The following is an 18475-nucleotide window of genomic DNA, read 5'->3' as shown; positions in this document are numbered from 1 at the left end:
ACCTAGGTCTCCTGAATCCGAGTTCAAGCTTCATCCTCCAGCTGCATGATGTTGCTTTCTCTGTTTGCTATTCATTTTTTCCACTTCTTTCGTTATCTTTTCCCTGTGCCTTGGCATCAGAGTGGCAGTAGCCAGTCCTATTAAGAATTTCTGACCTAGCCCCCTTTTATGGGAGGATAGCGGCAAATACATGTATAATAGTTCATAACACAGTGTGTGTCTCTGAAAATTGCAGAGGCCATGTCTTTAAAAAACAAACAAAAACAAACTTTTAACCCAGTGCTGCCTGACAGAACTTTTCTATGATGATGAGAATGTTTTCTATAAATGTGTTGTCCAGTATGGTAGCCATTAGTTATATGTGGCCCTTGAACAAGTCTTGAAGACTTGAAATGTGGCTAGTGTGACTGAGGAACTGAATTTTAAATTTTATTTCTAATTAGTTTATAATTAAATAGTCCTTTTGGCTCTTGGCTACCACATTGGACAGTGCAGTCCAAGCATTTGTGGTTTGCTAGTATGTGAAGGAGGAAAGTGGGTTAAGATTAGGTCATTTAAACATTTTAACTTTAAAAAAAATTGAGATTTAATTGACTCATAATATTATATTATTTTTAAGTGTAGAAAGTAATGATTCAGTATTTGTATATATTGCAAAATGATCACCACAGTAACTCCAGTGTCAACATTTTCACTTTTGAATGAGAAACTGTTGGATTATATATTCTAGAGGGAAAGATTCCCTTGCCAAATATGTTGGGGAAAAAACAATAGCCTCCTAGCTATATTACACACACTGGCATTTTAAAAGTTCTGAAAATCTTACAGAAAATAAACTGGTTTAACCTTTGTTTAATCTACAGTTTTGCACTACACTTTGATGGATACCTTTTGTTTTTCCACTAAATATCTTTATACTTGTTATAGTGATGTGCTGGAGGCATGCCTCTGGAGTCAATCTGAGTTTAAATCGGGCTCTACAACTTACTGTGTGACCATGGACAAATTACTTTAAACTCCCTCAGTTTCAGTTTTCCTGTCTGTAAAATGGGGTTGTGGTATTTCTTTTATAAGATTGTTTGTGGCTTAAGTGAGACAATATGTGGAAAGCACTTAAGTGTCTGGCTGTTATTAAGTACTGTTAAAACTGCTTTTTAAAATTTTTTCATGCTTGATCATTGAAACAACTCTAAGATTAATAAGGAGAGTGGCTAGACCCTTGTTATTTACAGAACTATGTCTTCCCTTCCCTTATCTGCAGGTTTTCAGAAACTCTTTTAACTTTTTATTTTGAGATAATTATATATTCACAGGAAATGGCAAAAATAGTACAGGGAGGTCTTTATTCTTCACTAATTTCCTCCGAAGGTTACATCTTACTTAACTATTGTATAATATCAACACTAGAAAATTAATAAGTTAACATTGGTACAATGGTGTGTGTATACTTTTGTGCCATTTTAACACCTGTAGATTAGTTTAACTACCACTGCAATCAAGGTACGCAACTATTCCATCACCACAAAGATCCCCCTTGTGCTATCTCTTTGTAATCTTAGAACTTCCTGTGTCTCCCCACCTTACCCAACCCCTAGAAACCACTAATTTGTTCTCCAACCCATAATTTAGTCATTCTGAGGATGTTACATAGTGGAATATATATGGTATGTGATCTTTTGAGATTTTTTTCCCACTCAGCATGTCCTTGAGATCTATTCAAATTGTATGCATCAGTAGCTCATTTTTTTTCATTACTGAGTAGTGTTCTATGGTATGGGTATACCGCAGTTTAGTCACCTGTTGAAGGACATTTTGGTTGTTTCCAATTTGGCCATTATGAATAAAGCTTCTATGAACATTCATGTTCAGGTTTTTGTGTGGATGTAAATTTTCATTTTTCTGTGAATGCAATTGCTGGGTCATGTGGTTAAGTATGTGTTTTGTTTGTGTTTTTTTATTTTTGGAAGATATTGCCAAACTATTTTCTGGAATATCTGTACCACTTTACATTCCCACCAGCAGTGTATGAAAGATCCACTTTCTCCACATCCTTGCCAGTGTCTGGTATTGTTACTATTTTTATCTGTTTTAATAATGTGTAATGATACCTCATCGTGGACTTAAGTTGCATCTCCCCAATGGCTAGTGATACTTAACATCTTTTCATGCCATCATTTGCTGTCCATATAGTTCATCAGTAAAATGTCTCTTTAGTTTTTTGCCCATTTTCTAATTGAATTGTTTGATTTTTTACTATTGACTTTTGAGAATTCTTGATATATTACAGATATGTATATTCTTTATCAGAATAATGGTTTGCAAATATTTTCTCCCAGTCTGTTGTTTGTCTTTCCATCCTCTTAACAGGGTCTTTCAGAGAGCAAACATTTAAAATTTTGTTATAGTCTAGATTTTCTTTTATGGATTATGCTTTTGGTGTCATGTCTGAGGTCCTAAGACCTAGGTCCCAAAGATTTTCTCCTGTTGTTTTCCCAAAAGTTTTATTTAACTTGAACTTTTACGTTTGAATCTCTGATCCATTTGAGTTAATTTTGTATAATGTGTGTGGTTTAGGTTGAGGTTCTTTTTTTTTTTTTTTTTTTTGCCTATGATATCCAACTGCTCCAGCACCTTTTGTTGAAAAGACCATCCTTCCTCCATCGAATTACTTTTGTACCTTTGTCAAAAATCAGTTCCACTGCCTATTTTTATACAACCTTTGAGCTAAGAATGGTTTTTACATTTTAAATGGTTGGAAAAAACCCATGACATATGAAATTCAAGTTCAGTGTCCAGAAATAAAGTTTTATTGGGACACCACTCCACTCATTCCTTGTATTGTCTCTGGGAGTTTTTGCACTACAGCAGTATAGACAGTAGTTGGGATAGACGATGTGGCCTGCAAAGCTTATGATCTGGCTCTTTGTAGAAGAAGTTTGCTGATCCCTGAGATAGATCATTCAGCTGAGAGACTTATTCCTGCACACCAGCCCGACAGTACTCAATCCAAATTCATGTATAGGTTAATTATAAATTTTGATTCCACACATTTAGAGTTGCTCATAAATAGTTGAAACAAAAATTTAATCTGTACAGGGCTTCCCTGGTGGTGCAGTGGTTGAGAATCCGCCTGCCGATGCAGGGGACACGGGTTCATGCCCCGGTCCGGGAAGATCCCACATGCCGCGGAGCGGCTGGGCCCGTGAGCCATGGCCACTGAGCCTGCGCGTCCGGAGCCTGTGCTCCGCAACGGGAGAGGCCACAACAGTGAGAGGCCCGCGTACCGCAAAAAAAAAAAAAAAAAAAAAAAAAAAAAAAAAAAATTAATCTGTACATGCTAAGGTAAACTTGCTTCATATGTAAAATGGGAAGTTTAGTGACTTTTGAAGAGCTGAAGTGTCACACTTCAGCTTTTCTAGTTAGTATATGATAGAACTGAATCTAGAACCCAGTTTTTTTGGCTCATGGTCCAGTTGGCTTTTCACTTTCCACTAAGCACATTTGCACTGTTAATAAAGAGATATTAAAATATTGTTTGATTCTTGCAGGCAACAGGCTTGAATCTTAAATGATAGTTACCTGTGTCTTTTGAAATCTTAATTTTTTCTGTCCCTCTTATTGCTCATAAAAGCCTAGAACAAACTTCCTCAAAAAAAACTCCATCAAAATAAGTAATGCTTCTTCTTAATTATTCTTGGCTAATAAATTAATGATTTTAGTAGTATTTTAATTTTTTTTTTTTAAAAGGAAGAAGTTGATTTCCATAGCTCTCTTCTCCACTGTCATTAAAATGACAGGATTGCTCTTATATATTCTAGTAAGTCAGCCTTCCCTTCTCACATTTTTCATCTTTGACCAACTGCCCAACTGCTCTCACAGGTAAAGTGTCCCTAAGTCACACAACAAATTGAAATTTTCTGTGATGTCAAAAAGCTATTGGCAGGAATTTTAATTTAGAAATAGTTTATTGTTTTCAGTGATAGGAGTGGGGAATTATTGGGGGGTTATACAGAGAACTGAGATAAACAGATAATGTCATTTATCAGAGCAACACCTTCAGGGACTGATATTTTACTTTACCCGTCTAGAGAGAGGCAAACAGGCCTTTAAGGATGTTTTTTGCATAACCTAAATAATGTTATTTTTGTGATTATGTAGAATTATTGTGTCGTGGGCACTCAGTAAAATATTTGTTGAATATAGTGATGCTCCATTTATTGGAGGTTCTTCCAAGCCACCTCAAGTCCATTAGTTGTAATTAGATATTTTTAGTTGATCATCTAAGGTGAGTAGATAGAGAAGGCAGAAAGAAGAGTTTTGGAGTCAGGTAAGAGTTTGAATCTAGGTTGTCAACTATTAAGTTTGTGACCTAATATATGTAACACATCTTGTTTCAAGCTCTGTTTTCTTCTCCGTAAAAAGGATTTATATATCTACTTCACTGGTTTGTTTGGAGATTAAAATGAGATAACATACATGGTCCCTAGCAGACGCTTGATGAATAATAGTTTTCTTCCCTCTTTCAGAGATTTTTCCCCTTTTAATATGATTCTCTGTTGTCCACCTCATTGTACTCTAGGTTGATAATTTCTAGGACCAGTTTTTTAAATAATTAATTAATTAATTTGGCTGCGTCGGGTGTTAGTTTTGGCATAGGGGATCTTTCTTGCGGGGTGTGGGCTTCTCTCCAGTTGTGGCATGTGGGCGCGGCATATGGGATCTTAGTTCCCCGACCAGGGATCGATCGAACCTGCGTCCCCTGCATTGGAAGGCGGATTCTTTTCTTTTTTCTTTTTTTAAAAAAATTAATTAATTTATTTTTGGCTGCGTTGGGTCTTCGTTGCTGCGTGTGGGCTTTCTCTAATTGCGGCGAGTGGGGGCTACTCTTTGTTGCGGTGCGCGGGCTTCTCGTTGGGATGGCTTCTTGTTGCGGAGCACGGGCTCTAGGTACACAGGCTTCAGTAGTTGTGGCACGTGGGCTCAGTAGTTGTGGCTTGTGGGCTGTAGAGCACAGGCTTGGTAGTTGTGGCACACGGGCCTAGGTGCTCTGTGGCATGTGGGAACTTCCTGGACCAGGGCTCGAACCCATCTCCCCTGCATTGGAAGGCGTATTGTTAACCACTGCGCCACCAAGGAAGTCCCTGGAAGGCAGATTCTTAACCACTGGACCACCAGGGAAGTCCCTCTAGCTCTAGTTTTGATATCCCAGAATTATTGCCAACTATTTCAAGGAATGTTATCAAATATTATTATTATGAAAATGATAAAAATGGTGAGGGAGGACTTCATTGTGTGTCAGATACTGAGATGAGGGCTTTATATTTATTGTCTCATTTAGTTCTTACAATGACTCTGAAATAGATACTAGCATTAATAACATTTTAGATGGTAAAAGTTTAAGGAGATTTATGAGCTTGCCCAGAGGTCTTAGTGAGTAGTGGAGCTGGGACATTAACCTGAGTGTGTCTAACTGTAAAAGCATCTGCTCTTCAATAACACACTCTACTGCCTCTACAATTAAACTTTTTTCAGTAATAATAGCAGTTAACATGTGTTGAGTATTTGTCATGTTCTGGGACTATTCTAAATACTTATATGCTTTGTTTCATTTACTCTGCACAATGATTTTATGAGGAGGTGCTGTTGTTTTCCCCCATTTTACTAATGAGAAACAAGGTACAAAGAAATTAACTTGCAAAAGGTAATACTGCTAGGAAGTGGTAGGACAGGGATTCAAATCTAGCCAATCACTCTTAAACACCATAATTAGAGGGGTGGCAGGTAAAGTAAGGCAGTGTTGTAACTGTACAGTGATTTACTAAAATGATAGCTTCCAGATCTGCAGTTTTTTGTTTTTCCTTTTTAGTCATGATTTTATGTGGAGCCGGAAGAACTTTTAATAAGACCAAAGAGAATTTACTTTCAGAAAATAAAACTTTAGCCTTTATTCTTTATTATGATTAATAAAATATAAAAAATTATAATTGTTTTGCTTTTGCTTATCCACCATGATTTTTAGGAATTGAGGTTATTGTGTATTTTTCAGTTCTAAGCTGTAATTCAAGCATAAGAATGGTGTTAATGAACTTAAGTTTTGCAATGTGGAAAGGTAATTTTTTTTTGCATTAATGAAAGCTTTCAATAGTTAAATAAATGGTACTGTTTAATAGCTGATAATATTAATGGTGTTAGCACATATGAAGATTTTATTGATAGTGTCATGTATTAATCTATAGTTATAATGACCTTTTTTAAGACAGCCAGCAATTTATCTCTCAAATGTTTGTATCTTTCTCTGTAGAGTTACATACTTCTCTTTATATTTAATTTCACAGTTTGATATGTGAAAGCTTTCCTTAATCACAGATACAGTGTATCTTGGCTCTTTTTCTATAAAAGAACTGATGTCTATACTCACTTCTGCACTGTAGGGGAATACTCAAAATATTACTTCCTGAATACATTCTCTGGAAAGCTAAAAACACTCTACCAGAAATGGAAAGATTGTGAAGACTTTAGACATTGCTTTTCAAAGAAAATTGATATATAATTGACATACAACATTATGTAAGTTTAAGGTATACAACATTGATTTGATATATTTATTGCAAAGACTTTCTTTTAAATAACATTTTTAATTCTAGGAAAGACAACCTCAGTATCATTCTCCTAAAGCAAGGGTGACTAACTTAATGTAATAACCTTTAACAACTTTGTGTATGTATGCCATTGTCAATTAGTTGCCATCACAATAATTCAAAAATAAATTTTTTTTATTCATGGAAATTCATTAGCTAGTGTGATACAAGTAGTCTCAAATTTCTGTATGAACAAAGGCAAGCTTTATCTCAGCCTTAGATAAGAATCAAAATTTGAAGAATAGGATTAGTGAGGAGATTGAAATTTATTTCAGAGATTGAAATTTATTTCATATTTTAAACTTTTATGTTGAAATATGAGATTACAATCAATTTAAGGCCCTTTTCATTTCCTTGTGCAGTGTTTTTTTTGAGATGGGTTGTGTTAGACTAATTAAATGGTTCTCATATAAATGAGTTTTGGAATGAAACCCACAGAGCCTTGGCCATGATAGAAATACCATTGGTAAGCTGATAGTAGTATAGAAAATGTGTTACAATCAAGGCAGCTCCTTCTTGGTGTTAATTTCAGTGGCAGATCTAGGTCACAATTCATCTTCTGCATACCAAATACCTCCTCTGAAGCTTAAAATAACCTATCTATTCATAGGTATTTTTTCTTTTTCTTTCTCTTTCTTTTTCTTTGCTTTTTTTTTTCCCCCTGTGAAATCGCCAAAACATTTAGCAGAGGGTAATTAGATGACTATTTTAAAATTGGTCTAACCTTTATATTTAATGGCATTAACATTTAGTTGCTTGGGAGAATTGCCTAAAGTACTGATTTGATACATGGGAAAAGTATTTAGATTAATTTTATCTGGTAAGAAATACAAATTACTGTTACTAAGTATTTTAAGAGTTCTCAAAGATTTAGTTACATATAAAATAAAAGATTGCTTTTTCTCTTGCCACTTTAAACAATCTAATTGCATTATATTTTGGTATATGATTTCAGTTTACCTATAAGCGATGCTTGCAAATGAAGGGCTTTCTTTTTGTTGTTTAAAATCAAATATTAAACAGAATGAAAGTCATTTGGTATCTGTACACTCACTTCAAATAAATATTTTCCTTAGAAGGTTTTATAACTTCTGTAATATCTGGTGACTTGGAATGATTTTGTATTGAGTGGTGCAATTTGTCATATATTTACATATTATACCAAGTAAATTCTTTACTGTAAAAGTTATTGAACTTGTTCTTCCCAGATGTAGTAATAGGATTAATTGGAGTATCTGTCTTAACACTGAATTACTTGAATCATGTCAGAAGTACTGTTTTTGGGTGGATAAATTCTATACAGTAAATACCACACCAAGCTTGAAGGTTGGTCAGGACTATACCTGTTATTTAATCCTGAATATTTCTTGCTGGGACTATTTCCCAACTAGTAAATAAAGATGCCATTCTATTTTGGGTTTATCAATCTGTGATAATCCTTTAAAAATTAAAAGTAATATTTTAAATTATAAAAGTAATGTATGTTAATTGTAGAAATTAGAAAATATAGGTAAGCAAAAGAGAAGAAAGCTAGACATTTATAATACTACCGGCCTAGATAACTAGCATTAATACCTTGGTGTATATTTTTCCAGATAGTTTTCTGTGTTGTGTATATACGAAATATATATGTAGATAAGTCATACTTTTTTCTCTTTAGGTCCTTTGCTTCTCTCTAGAATATTTTTCCCTAGAAAACATGCCTGGCTTGTCTTACTATTTAGGACTCAGCCTAAATGTCACCTCCTAAAGAGAGCTTCCCCAGCATCTAGAGTAGCATACTGATGCTTTCTCTTTGAAGTCCAACTAGATTATAAGGTCCAAGAGGGTAGGGATCATATCTGTCTCAGTCAATACTGTATCTCTAGTGCTCAGCAGTGTCTCTGGCATAGTAGGTACTTAATAAATGTTTGAATGAATATTTAATATTATAAAAATAAGATCAGGTTATACATATGTTAGATGCTCTGGAAAGAAAGGTAAGATATATACCTCTGACCTTAGATTGCTTACAGTCTAGAGGAAAGGTGGAAAATTAATATGTTAAGTGCTGTAATAGGGGAAGTACAGTATTAAGGAAGCACATAGTAGGAGTAGCTATCCAAATTGGGTGGGAAAGAGTTGTTAGAGAAGGCTTTCTGGAAGCGTGACAATGTAAACATTTCATAACCTTGTAATTTGTCAGTTCTTTTTACCTATAGTATAATTTAGAATGGCTGGGTAGTATTTTATCAGCATGTAAGTACCAGAGTTTAATACATATTCTGTTTTTAGTCATTTAGGGGATTCCCTAAATAACACTGTCATGGATATCTTTATGTTATCTTTTCTTAGTTATTTTCTTGGGTAATTTTTACTTGGGGGTGGAATTTATGGGACCAAGAATTATAAATATTTCCAAGGCTTTGGTGCATATTCATTTGGGGGGTACCAGATTGCCCTCCATGAAGGCTGTACCAGTTTATATTTCTAGCAAGTGTATAAGAATTCCCTCCCACCCCCAATCTTGCCAATTTGTTAGGCAAAATGGTGTCTTAACAGCTTAATTTGTCTTTGATTCGCGTGTATATATCTTAGTAACTTGTAGACAAATAGCAAAATATGGCGAGCTTTAATTTAGATTTTACAATGGTTCCTGAACAGATATTCCATACAGTATGGAATGTGAAATTATTTAGATATTATCTTTAGTTTTGATTGTAAGTCATATTAAGTTATATGCTTACCTTTACATTACCTACTTCTTAGCATAATTTTAAATCCAGAATATTTTTGTATTTTAAGATCTCTGTCTCATTCATTTTATAAACATGTAAATTATAGTGGCAAGTTCAGAGAAACTGAGAATAGGCTATTTAATTTGAGATTGCATACCTTAAGAAGCTTGTATGTTGACATTAGGCCTAGCAACTAACTTCTTTTTAATTATTGTGGCCAGAAACACCAGATGAAAATGGTAAGACCCAGAGAGCTGATGATTTTGTCTTGAAGAAAATAAAGAAGAAAAAGAAAAAGAAACACCGAGAAGATATGCGAGGAAGACGCCTTAAAATGTACAATAAGGAAGTACAAACCATCTGTGCTGGCCTGACCCGCATCAGTAAGGAAATCCTCACCCAAGGACAAATAAATAGCACTTCAGGAGTTAATAAGGAGTCCTTCAGGTATCTGAAAGATGAACAGCTGTGTCGATTAAATTTGGGCATGCAAGAATATCGGGTACCCCAGGGAGTACAAACACCTTTTATGACTCACCAGGAACATTCTATTCGTAGAAATTTCTTAAAAACAGGTACTAAATTTAGCAACTTTATTCATGAGGAACACCAGTCCAATGGTGGTGCTCTTGTCCTTCATGCTTACATGGATGAACTCTCATTTTTGTCTCCAATGGAGATGGAGAGATTTTCTGAGGAGTTTCTTGCTTTGACATTCAGTGAAAACGAGAAAAATGCTGCTTACTATGCTTTAGCAATAGTGCATGGAGCGGCCGCTTATCTCCCAGACTTCTTGGACTACTTTGCTTTTAATTTCCCCAACACTCCAGTGAAAATGGAAATTCTGGGCAAGAAAGATATTGAAACAACCACCATTTCAAATTTTCACACTCAGGTAAGGTAAAATCATTGTTAAATTATTTAGTAAATACAGGTTACAGTATCTCAAAAGTATTAACTTCATTCTGTTGCATAGCACATACCAGCACACTTTTGATTAAAATTCATGGTGGTAAAAGTGGTTAAAATTGTTTTTTTATAACTCTGATTGAAAAATCTTAAATCCTGAAGTTCTTTGGGATGTGGCTTGTTACTTGCTTGGTCTAAGAAATGTTTTATACATGCTTTATGTCATTTTTTTGGAACAAATTTTTGTGGAAAATCAGCTTGAAAACCAATTCAGTTTTTCACAAATTGGATAATGTTAGTATGGAGGATGTGATTTCGATTGATAGCCTCAAGGTAACTTTAGTTAAGACTTACCTTTTATGTCATAATAAAACACATGAGGGCATTGGCCTGTTTATTTGTCAGGTTTTTGCTGTTCTTGTTTCTCTTCTTTCAGTAACTTGTTGGCAGTCTATCCCAGACATCCCCCATTTATGTGACTTGGAAGTGTCACTAGGAAGACCGCCATAGCCTCTGCTCCTTCTGCCTTTGCACTGTTGTAGGTGAAGACATTTTCTAAAGCCTTGCTTGGGCAGCTAGGCTTAAGTCAGCAGGGAAACCTCCCCTTCCTAACCAGTGGTTTTTAACCAATCATTTTTTCAATGAAGTTATTTTAGGGCATGAATAGTGGTTGATAATGTGTCCTAGTTTTTTTCTTGCTTGCTTTTCTCATAAGGATTATGAACATGAATGGTCAGCTATAAGTTTGTATTATAGATATAAATTCTACACAAGTTTAGTGGAGAATATTTCCTTTTTAGAGATTTATGATTATATAACCTATTTTTTCAGGTTATCTAATAATTTGCTGCCATTCTTTTCCTTAAGATTTTTTTTTTTTAGGTAAATAGACTTGCATAATAAGACTCTCAGCTGCCTGCATTATAGTGGTTTCAAGCCACTTAGATATATATGAAACCTTCTCTAATTTGAATCTTTTTAGTGATTCTTACCATCCTTACCTCTAATGAGGGGAGTATCCAGTTTAGATTTACAAGCTTCAGAATTTCTCTAATTGAAGTTCTCTCTGCAGTAGAGAGAGCAGGAGCAGCCAATCTGGAGAGGTCGCAAGATGGGGCTGCCCAAGATGTTGGAACACGATGTGCAATAAAGGGCTTCGTCTTGGATTTTGGCCTTGTTACCACAATCAGGTACCGAAGTGCTGACTTTTGTAGTAGATTTTGTTTTTTCTTTTTTTTTTTAAAGGAGTTTTGCCCTTTGAAGGTTAAGGAATCCTATTTTTATAAATATTGGAAAAGGGACTGAAAACAGTTCTTTTAATATAGTCCATAATCCTCCTAAGTCCCTATTTAACAAAGAAGGATATTGCTGAGAGCAGAATTAATGTGCTCTATCATTTTTTTAGTTTAGAAAAATGCAGCAAATTTTCTATTCTAATTGATAGACCAGCAAGCATATCTGAGAAATAAGCCAGAAACTTGGGGGGTAAGAAAGTCTTGGTTTTGCAATGGTGACTTTTTAACTTTCATATTAGTTAGTCTCTAGAGGATCAAGCTTACATGTCAATAGACAGTACCCAGTCTAAATAGTTAATAGAAGAAAATATCTCTAAATATTCCCTGCTGATTTTTGTCCTCCAATTAATTTTTTTAATGGAGCTGAAATTTAAATGACTGTACCAACAACTTACCTTGAGATTTACTTTGAGATTTATAAAGTAACCACTTTTTAAGAACATATCAGTTTATTATTAAGTTAGATATCATTAATCACGTCAACCACATAAGAATATTGAGGTCTATTAAGTAAGTTTTGTGCTCTGGTGATCCTGTAACTTAATTTTATTTATGAATTTTCAGTCATTGGAGAGACATACGGGGTGCGTATGGGAGGTTGTTGTAACCCATGAAACTGTTTTGCAACTAAACTCTTCGGCATATGTTGGGATGGAAGCTAATACAGTAGTTCAAATTTGTTTAGCACTTCATGGTTTATAGAAATGCTTTCACATTTGTATCTTAATATTTGAAATAATCTGTGGGGTAGGTAAGCAATTTAATCTGTTTTCCATTGAAGAAACTGAGGCTTGGAGATGTTCATTGTTATACAGGGTCATGTAGCTAGTATATAGAAATAGGGAATTCCCTGGCGGTCCGGTGGTTAGGACTCAGAGCTTTCACTGCCAAGGGCCTGGGTTCAATCCCTAGTTGGGGAACTAAGATCCCACAAGCCGTGGGGTACACCGCCCCCCCCCCAAAAGAAATAGTATGCAAACCTAAGCCACCTGAACAATTGATACATCGTTTTACCATACTCCTTCCCTCATTGGAGTATGAGACTAGTGCTTTTATTTGTCTAAACATTGGAGAAGAGACTGGTGTTTTATTTGTCTAAACATTCTGGTCAGTGAAATTAAAATATCTCAGTTTAACACTATATTCAGAAAACTATTCTATTATTTTTCATAAATAACTTTAGATTGTTGGGAATTAAGTGAATACATTAGGAATTCTGTGTTTTGTGAAGTCTTACGAAGTTCTGTTAAGCCTATAAATAAAGTGAGGTAAGTTTATTACCTTATAGACACAGTTAATATAAGTTATTTATATATAGTTTAAATATGTAGCCATGATAATTATTCATGACTATAGTTCAAGACAGTTTATTCAGCAAACATATATTGAGAACCTACCATGTACTGCACAATCTGTTCTTAAAAGGACTAATTGATGAGCTCAATCTAGTGGAAGAGATGAATAAACCAGCAATTATAATATAGCTTGATAAATACTAGAATAGAGGTATATATAGGCAAAACCCTATATAATAGAGGGAGCACAGTTTGTGGTGTTAACCTAACTCAGACTTGAAGTGATTGGAAAAGGCATTTTAAAGATTGTGATGCTTGAGTAGAGTCTTGAAAGATGATTACTTAGCATAATAAGGGCATTTTAAGCAAAGCGAATAATGGCCTATGCAAACACATGGAGTCATTAGAGAATGTGGCACTTTCAAGGAGCTGCAAGTAGCTTGACATGGCAAGAGTACATGCTGACTGTTAAGGGGAGTTAACACTGGAGAGATAGACAAAATCAGAATTGTGAAGAGCTTTGTATGATGTGCTAAAAAAAGTTAGTACTTTTTCCCAAAGGTAATGGGGAATCATTGGTGAATTTTAATAGAGAAGAGCTATCAAGTTATGTTAGCAAAGATTACACAGTAGTCTGAAGGGTGGAATTGAGGAGGAAAATGAGATTGGAAGCAAGAAGACTGGTTAAACCAGTTACTGTGGTAACTAGATCGGAAATGATCCATGTCCAGACTGATATTGACATTAGAGAGAAAGAAATGAAATTTGAGAAATAATTAGAACATGGGATTAATTGCACTTGATGAGGGAGAAGGATGGAGTCTTAAAAAAATGTGGTTTGGACAAATGGGTGAATGGTGGTGCTGGTCACAAAGTCAGTACAGGGTTGAAAAAGTTGGTTTCTAGGGATGTAAGGTATTGATGAGTTCAGTTTGAGATATTTTATGTTGAGGTACTTGTGAAGACTAACAGAAATGTCTGTTAGGTAGTTGAGTAAATGGATCTAAGACTGGGAGACATCTAGGCCAGAGATGCAGAAGTTGGACCATTAGCATGTAGGTGGTCCAGGGACAGCATTAGAAATGGAAGAGATGAAGCTATGAATGGAATTCTGTGATGCACCCATATGTATGAGGAGCATGGGAAGAGATCAAAAAGAAAGAGGTAGGAGGAAGGTTACAGTATAAGTTTTCTAGATATTAAGAAAGATGGAGGGCTTAAATATCATGTCCGTATTAGGGGGTCAAGTAAGATAAGGACAGAAAAGTGTTAGGTTGCTTAATTAGGAATTTAATTGGACACACTATCAAGACCGGTGCTTTGCAAACAATGACCATCTAAATACTGTAAATTACGCTTTTTTTTTTTTTTTAGAAGCTTGCTACTTGCTCTATGAATAAATTTGATATCACCAGGGAGCTTACTAGAAATGCAGACTCTCAGACCCCTACCCAGATCTTCTGAATCAGAATCTGCATTTTAACAAGCTCCTCAGGTGATTCATATGCATATTAAGGTTTGAGAAGTACTGCTTGAGAACTCACCTCTTCTATCTGGAGGAAGTAAAATGTAAGTTTGTTTTGTGCAAGAAAAATTACAGCTTCTGTTACTTTTATATTTTTAAATTATTGTAGTAACAAAGCTAGGATGCACATAGAGGTGGTTGTTTTTTTTTCTTTTACTGTTCTATAAAACTCAATTGTTTTAACACCAAAAGAGGTAAGTTCATGATAAATAGCAATTGAAGCACCAAGCTGATCCTCAAATTTGATGACTTCTCTCTCAGCAGTTGATACAGGATAACTTTGTAAAGTTGAGTTTCCAATCTAAAGGACTACATATGTATTGATACAGTATGGTATTTTTATAATTATGTAGGATTATTCAGGTCTAATTAAGTTTTAAATAGTCATTGGTTAATAACAATTTTGACCAAAAAGTTTTAAGTGTTTGTGGAATCTTTTGGTCAGTTAATAGAGAAAAATTAGTGTTCACTTAGAATTTTTTTTTTTTTTTTTTTTTTTTTTTTGCTTAGCTGTTATATCTTATAACTATTGGCTACTTGAAAACTTTTTAAAATGGTTTTCAACTTTGAAGTGTGATAGTTCTGCAATAAGTATGCAATCCTTAGCTCTCCTCCTTATAAAAATCCTGTGGCAGCTGATAAGTGGATTGAAAATTCAGATGTTCTTCTGGTCATTTTATGGACTAAAAGGATTTTAGAGCAAGTGGGGGCCATTTCCAAGCCTTTGTTTTATAGATGAGGAAGGTCACATTTTGGTTGACCTTTCCCAAGGTTAAATAGTGGCAGATCTTCAAAGAGGAATTGTTTTTTCCTCTGTCTCTGAATGGTGTTTAATCCTGTAGGTGAGGGTTTAGCAAATTTTAATGTGCTTATAAAATGCACATTTTGATTTTGTAGGTCTGGATTGGGGCTTTAGAGTCTGCATTTCTAACAAGCTCCCAGATGATGTTGATGTTGCTGGTCCAAGAATCAGCAAGGCTTTAAGTGTTAGATTCTATACATGAATTGCAAATAGAAGCAACAAACAACACTAAAATATATGTGAAGTTAAATGGGGAGTTGTTTTAAGTATCACCATCTGAGACTGTTTTCACCTTATAGTATATTAAGTAATTGAAGGTTGTATATGGAGATGAAGGGTATGTGGTAGGGGAGGGAGGGGATTGATTTTACTAATATGTCTAGCATAATAGGATTTTGTTCTCTTTATCTGGCAGATGTGCATTTTTTAAGTTCTGCTTTTTTAAAAAAAAAATTTCTCCATATGTGTAATATTGAAATCTTTTACTGAGGATCATACTCTTTTAACTTCAGGTGGTAGTAGAAGTTCTTACAACTGTTACCGTTACCGCTATAAAATGGTAATGTCTACTGTTCCAGAGAAAATCAGCAAATGTTATTTCTTCATTGTGTGTTGTGGTAAGGCTTAAAACGGGCTTATTAGGTGTTCCCCATCTTTGAGTAACATAATTAACATGTTATAGTGTACTGCTACTACTAATTAAGAGAGTAGAACTAGTAGATGCTTTGTAGCTTGGTAAATAACTTCAGAACTCTTAAGGAACTACACATCAGTGTGTTACATAAAAGGAGATATAAATATTTTAGGTAGCTGACTTTATAAAGCAGCATAAAAATGGTTCTGGGTTTTTTTTTCTCATTCTAAGTACAGCTTATAATAAACTCCTTTTGACTCACACTGCTATATTTTTTAAGTGGGAATGTCTTTCTGTTCACAGGTCACAAGGTTAGGAAGATTGCTGGCTAGCTTTTTCCTTTCTGTTTTTTAAACAATCAGCCCGAAAAGCCTTCTTCCTGAAACATGAGTTCTGCGCAATAATTACTAACCGCCCCCCAACCTGCCACTCCTCCTCCAGGGTTTTTCCATATTGTGTATTTCTAGCTTGATGTTCCTTTAAGTTTTTCTTTTTTAAAAAGAAGTTTTGTTTGTTTGTTTTCTAGAGCAGTTTTTGGTTCACTGCAAAATTGAGAGGAAGATATGGAGATTTCCCATATACTCCCTGCTCCCACATATGCATAGCTCCTCCGACTATCAACATACCCCTGCCAGAGTGGTACATACATTACAACTGCTGAACCTACACCGACACATCGTAATCACCCAAAGTTCATAGTTGACATTACAATTCACTCTTGGTATTGTACAGTCTGTGAGTTTGGACTAATGTATAGGGATAATGTGTCGATCATTATGCTAACATAAAGAGTATTTTCATTGCCCTAAAAATCCTCTGTGTTCTGCCTAATTCTTCCCTTTCTCCCTTCTCCCAACCCTTGGCAACCACCGATGTTTTTAGTGTCTCCATTGTTTCAACTCTAAAAGAATGTCATATAGTTGGAATCATGTAATATGTAGCCTTTGTAGATTGTTTTCTTCCACAGTAATATACATGTAAGGTTCCTCCATGTCTTTTCATGGCTTGATAGCTCATTTCTTTTTAGGGCTGAATAATATCTCATTGTCTGGATGTATCACAGTTTATTTATCCATTCACTTACTAAAGGACATGTTGGTTGATTCCAAGTTTTTTCAATTGTGAGCAAAGTGGCTATCTTAACTGATTTATGGCTATCCTTATTAAAAGGTGTATTGGGAGCACAGCTGAGCTTATTTAACACTCAGCAATTGTTATAGGATAACTTTGTAAAGTTGAGTTTCTAATCTAAAGGACTATGTATGTATGGACACAGAGCAATATATATATTCACATTTTAAGCTTTTATAGATATTATAAATAAATTAAAAAATTTAACACATGCAAAGCTAACGACTATTTTCTTATAGTCATTATCCCCCTATATACAAATTGTCCTCCCCTACCCACTGTACCTTCTGATTTTACTCAAGACTGAGTTTTCCCTGTTTGGCATTATGTCTCTTGCTTCCAACAGCAGCCTTACTGTTTCTGGTTTTTTGCTCTCTACTTAACCTCCCTCCAATCCTCATTACTCTTACTTCTTCCTCCACTGTGCCCCCAACGCATTCTTTGGGAAGTGGTAGAACTCAATTTGTTCTTTGCTTTCAGTGCCATTTCCAGGCCAGAGTTTCTCAAATATGCCAGAACCCAAGAATAATATGGGGTTGCTAGTTCCAAACACATATTTAGAATCTCAGGTTCCATTCCTGGAAATTTTGATTCATTAGGTCTGGAGTGAAGCCTGAGATAAATATCTCAAGTGATTCAATTCCTATGATCAGGCAAGTATAAGAAACACTGTTTTAAGCTGTATGCCATTTACCAATACTCACATTCCCTTCATTTGACCAGTAGATACTAAGATCCTCTTAGAATTTCATAGAATCATAAACCAAGGGCTTTTGGAGATAATCTTGTCTAACTTCTACCTAGTGCAAATGTTTTTGAAAATCAGTTTTGGATTGATATTTATTCAGGAGCTTGTCTCATCATAATGTTTCATAAGGCCTCCAGTGGGCCCTCAACATTGTGTAGGAAACTTCTTTTCTTTGGTCAACTTGCTTGCCTTTTCTTCATGATGATCGTTCAGACTTTTTATCTGTATACATCTTTTCTGCATTCCCTCCTGTTACGGTAGAGAAGCTATCTCACCTCCTCCTCAGAAGTTAATCCTTCTTCCTGTGTTCTGGATTCTATCCCTCACCCTGTTTAGGATTTTTTTTTTTTTTTTTTTTTTTTGTGATATGCGGGCCTCTCACTGTTGTGGCCTCTCCCGTTGCGGAGCACAGGCTCCGGACGCGCAGGCTCAGTGGTCATGGCTCACGGGCCCAGCCGCTCCGCGGCATGTGGGATCTTCCCGGACCGGGGCACGAACACGTGTCCCCTGCATCGGCAGGCGGACTCTCAACCACTGCGCCACCAGGGAAGGCCCTGTTTAGGATTTTTAAAAAATTGTCACAAAGTATACATAGCATGAAATTTACTATTTAACTATTTTAAAGTATTTACTGGCATTAAATAGTTTTGCAGTGTTGTGCAACCATCACGACTATCCATTTCTAGGACTTTTTCATCATCCCAAACAGAAACTCTATACCCATTTGCTTAGGACCTTAACTCACCCCCATCCCATCTTTACCCCTTCCATTCCCATACAA

The 18475-nt window shown here is 35.4% G+C and overlaps 1 protein-coding gene across 3 annotated transcripts in view; it reads left to right on the top strand.

The window, feature by feature from the left end:
- Positions 1-18475, top strand: part of RSBN1 (round spermatid basic protein 1) — a 43095-nt gene that overhangs the window by 2239 nt on the left and 22381 nt on the right. For all 3 annotated transcript variants that reach the window (XM_059060634.2, XM_067042166.1, XM_059060618.2), the window contains exon 2: positions 9577-10250. In XM_059060634.2, the coding sequence (XP_058916617.1) occupies positions 9577-10250 (674 nt within the window). The remainder of the gene's footprint in view (positions 1-9576; positions 10251-18475) is intronic.

This window comes from Kogia breviceps, chromosome 1 (genome assembly GCF_026419965.1).
Source record: "Kogia breviceps isolate mKogBre1 chromosome 1, mKogBre1 haplotype 1, whole genome shotgun sequence".
NCBI classification, from domain to species: Eukaryota; Metazoa; Chordata; class Mammalia; order Artiodactyla; family Physeteridae; genus Kogia; species Kogia breviceps.
Note: the sequence above shows the minus strand (reverse complement) of the source record. Positions and strands in the feature narration are given on the sequence as shown.